Here is a 3,717-nt window from a genome sequence, read left to right on the forward strand (position 1 = left end):
TTGGAAAAATCCCAGATGAACAAGGTGGATTCTGTTTATTACCAGGAACTGAGATCTGACAGATTGGAGGCGTCTGAAGACAGCATGGTAGTGGTGCCCTGGAAGAGTCTCTTTGGTTGACTCTCTGTCTCCATCTCACCTGTCAAACAAAGACAAAGGTTTATCCTCAACTACTAACCGAAAACTCTGAAAATCAGGGGGAAAAAATCAAATATGTACATTTTGAATCATTTTCTGGTTTGCAAAAAACATCAATTGAAGCTCCTCACCTTTACGCTTCATTGGGCCCAGAATGCTGGCTCGGATGCAGTTGATCGGACTCTGACTTCGCCTGCTGAAGAAACCAGATCCAAGAAAATTGAGCCATTTTATTTCTCGGGAACCCCAGTGACAGAAAATAACATTTTCTTTCATTTAATGTAATTCCAGTTGATTCTGAATAAACTGGAATTACATTAACTACATAAATATACAAAGAGTTGGGGAATTTCAAAAAAGGTTTAATGACAAATTAGTTTTTTAAAGTGGAAAATCAACACTTTGATACCGACCTGAACCTGCGTGTGGGGCTGGGTATCGGGCTGGGCGTCAAACCGTTGCAGCTCACCAGGATTTGGAGCGAAGGAGAGAAACACTGCTGCTTGGACGATGGGGAGAGGATAAAAATGCAAAAAAAGAGATTAAAAAAAACAATTAGGAGAGTGATTAAAAATAAGTCTGAAAACCAGTGTCATATATTTCTGTGCAAAGAATAAAAAAAATGCAAACAAACCCTTAGTTTTTTCTACTTTAGCAATAATTTGCTGGATAAATTTATCTTTAAAACTGTTTTTTTTGCTGATATTTGATATCCTTTTTAGTTCAAACCCTGCTTCATTTTTTGCAGTTATGGTTTTAATTATATTAGACAACTATCCCACAATGAACCTGTAACTGCCCCCCCCAAAAAACATTTTTTACAGGAAAAAAATTGAGTTTAAAACTGTTTTTATGTTTTAGACCAAAAGATCAAACATGTAGAGACAAAATAGAGAAAAATGAAGGAAAGACAAGGTCAAAACAATGTTAAAAATTTCTAAAAATCCACTGAACTAAAGTTTGAAGGATTTATTCCAAGTGGTATCACAATTATGAGGCATATATCTTGCTATGTTTGTTTTAAACCAAAAAAAAAATCCAAAGCTAAAGACTTTTTGAACCCTCCATGTTAAATTTTTAATGCTAATAGGGGGGTCGGTTTCATTCCCGCATTATTGTAAATAACTGGGTTTAGGGTTAAAAAGTGGTCAGTTTTTAAGTTGAAATTGACACCAAAAAGATATCCAAGAGCTTGTGTCAGCGGGACGGTACCTTCTTTCTTATTCCTCTGGTTGGGGATGGTGCCGGCGACACGGGCACAAAGTCGTTCCGCTTTGGCGACGAAGACGCCACTTTCTCCAAATCGTTGTCACTCTGAGAAAACAGCAGCATGTGAAATAAAAGCAGCTTCAAACACTTTTTTGTTAGGTGACTGTGGGAGTTTTATACTACCGACTCAGTCTGGCCTTGAAAGACTGGTGGCCCTGTTAGCTCCCGAATGTTAATCTAGCATGTTTGAGCATGACGTCTCTATTGTCATGGAGAGACGGCAAAAACGGCCAAAACATGCACCAAACATCAAGTGGAGTGAAGTGTCATCAATCCTCTCTTACCAGACTAAGACTTTCTTCCCAGGAGTGGCTCATCTGCATGGCAGCTTGAACTTCCCTGTGAGTTTAAAGCATAAAAACGTAAGTCTTGAAACTTCGGATTTTGACTCAAAGACGGCAGTGGAGCTCACCGTTCATGTGCAGTTTCCCTGTTCATGACATCCACTCCCTCCTCCTGCAATACAGAAACGTTTAAGAAAACTCAGGCCGCATTTCATATTAATAGTCTTCAAATTCTTCCTTTCTTTTTGTAGGAGTTTGATACTACCAGTTGATCATCAGACCAATGGTCCTGCTAACTCTAGTGTTGCTCTCGCATGGTTTTAAACACCGTTAGCCCTCATGATCAAAGGGAACCGGTGGTCTGACATGCTCACACGTGCACAAAGCAGCGTCCTCAGTCTCTTACTTGTTTTATCTGGTGAAGTCTGGTGCTGGGGACACGGATGGGTGACGATGGGACCTGTGTGGACACAACAGTCGGTACTGTTGCTTATGATTGATTATTGAAATTATTGTCTGAGGCAAACAAATCAAACTATACCAAAATATATTGAGTATAATTGATATGAAAGACATTGCAGGCTTATTTTTACAATAAAAAATTATCACAGTGGATCATTACATTTTAAAATTTGCAAGTTGCAGTTATTTTGATGTGGAAAAACAACAATGGGCTTCACTTTATGAAACTAAAATATGAATGGATTTGTCATTAATTCTTATTATTTACTTGTTTGTGTTTAACTTACACTTGATTATCTTGCCATAAATACAAATAATCTGGAAAACTTCCAATATACTGTTTAGCACCAGTCACACTGGTTGCATTTTTGAGTAAAGATGCAGGTCAGTGAATCGGATCATTCAAAATCGACTATTGTCAACCACAAATTATGATATCATGTCGCTCATAAACACTGCAGACAAATGTCAGGTGCAGAACTGTACCATGTTGGGCCTGTTGACAACTGTGGTGCTGTTTCTGCGACTGCGTAGGACCTCTCTGTGGAACACCTGGGAGTTATCACTGCAATGACAGATGGAGACATGTGTTTTGTTACCCACGGACCCACGTGGGCACACTTAGAAAGAAGAGGAAATCAATGAGGAACCTCAAGCCATTGATCATGGGAGCGCTGTTGGATCTCCTCAGGGGTCCATCGACCTGGACTAAGGAGGATGGGATCTCCAGATCCAGCTCCATCTTTTCTTGGGGCATGATGCCAGAGTTGTTCATGTTGCTGGGAGGCGCAGTCTGTCGCCGATCCGTGAACGTCAAATGGCCGACTGGTTCAGTAATGCTACATTACTGACGTCCGACCCCAGCAGCTATTACATGATTGGTAAACAATTCTACCAAATCAGGCTACGAACTTACAGACAGAGGCCCCCTCGTCAGTTTGCTACTCAACAAAGAGTTTGACCATAACAGTGTTGTACTTTGGCGTAATATACAGCGATATGGTCAACGAAAACAGTCTGTATTATCATTACATGTAACACTACAACTTTGTAGTGTAGTTGTTAGCGAGTCGGGGCTACGTACCACACAATGCCGTTAGTCTGCGAGGCAGAAGCGGTTTGGTGACGAGCTACAACTTCATGTTAGCGCCTTAAATGAGCTAGCGCTAGCCAAACTATTCAGCAAGCGTCACTATGAAATTGCAGTTAAATCGGCTTTAAAGCACAAACGCTGCTAATAAATAATGACTATATCTTCTAGCTAACTCTTGCGCGGGTTACTGTTAGAGGCGAAAGAATGGTTCAGCCGATTTGGGTTCAGCCATAACCACCAGTGAAGCCTAGCCTAACGAGCTAGCATGCTATGTTAGCATTGACCCCAATAGCTTCGGTGCATATTCCAAGGATCCAGGCCGGGGCACAGTTTCACTAAACATTTTTTATACATAAAACTTTTCACATTTAATTAACTGAGCTATTTCTAATGAAAAAAATAATTCTAAACTAAATAATATTGTGTTTCGTTTCTGCTAAGCCCCGCCACGAATGAACGAGAATCCCAGAT

At 40.3% G+C, this 3,717-nt stretch overlaps 1 protein-coding gene and 1 non-coding gene across 2 annotated transcripts in view; both read right to left on the bottom strand.

The window, feature by feature from the left end:
- Nucleotides 1–3,717, bottom strand: part of fam122b (family with sequence similarity 122B) — a 6,374-nt gene extending 2,657 nt beyond the window's left edge. Inside the window, exons 1-9 of the mRNA XM_024283487.1 lie at nucleotides 2,804–3,717; nucleotides 2,640–2,718; nucleotides 2,098–2,151; nucleotides 1,820–1,863; nucleotides 1,692–1,746; nucleotides 1,351–1,452; nucleotides 552–637; nucleotides 270–334; nucleotides 43–139 (exon numbers count right to left, since the gene is read on the bottom strand). Of these exons, the coding sequence (XP_024139255.1) occupies nucleotides 43–139; nucleotides 270–334; nucleotides 552–637; nucleotides 1,351–1,452; nucleotides 1,692–1,746; nucleotides 1,820–1,863; nucleotides 2,098–2,151; nucleotides 2,640–2,718; nucleotides 2,804–2,928 (707 nt within the window). The 5' untranslated portion in view covers nucleotides 2,929–3,717. The remainder of the gene's footprint in view (nucleotides 1–42; nucleotides 140–269; nucleotides 335–551; nucleotides 638–1,350; nucleotides 1,453–1,691; nucleotides 1,747–1,819; nucleotides 1,864–2,097; nucleotides 2,152–2,639; nucleotides 2,719–2,803) is intronic.
- Nucleotides 1,509–1,650, bottom strand: LOC112153813. The gene has a single exon (XR_002920547.1). It is a non-coding gene; the product is annotated as a small nucleolar RNA U109 (small nucleolar RNA).

This window comes from Oryzias melastigma, linkage group LG10, assembly GCF_002922805.2.
Source record: "Oryzias melastigma strain HK-1 linkage group LG10, ASM292280v2, whole genome shotgun sequence".
NCBI classification, from domain to species: domain Eukaryota; kingdom Metazoa; phylum Chordata; class Actinopteri; order Beloniformes; family Adrianichthyidae; genus Oryzias; species Oryzias melastigma.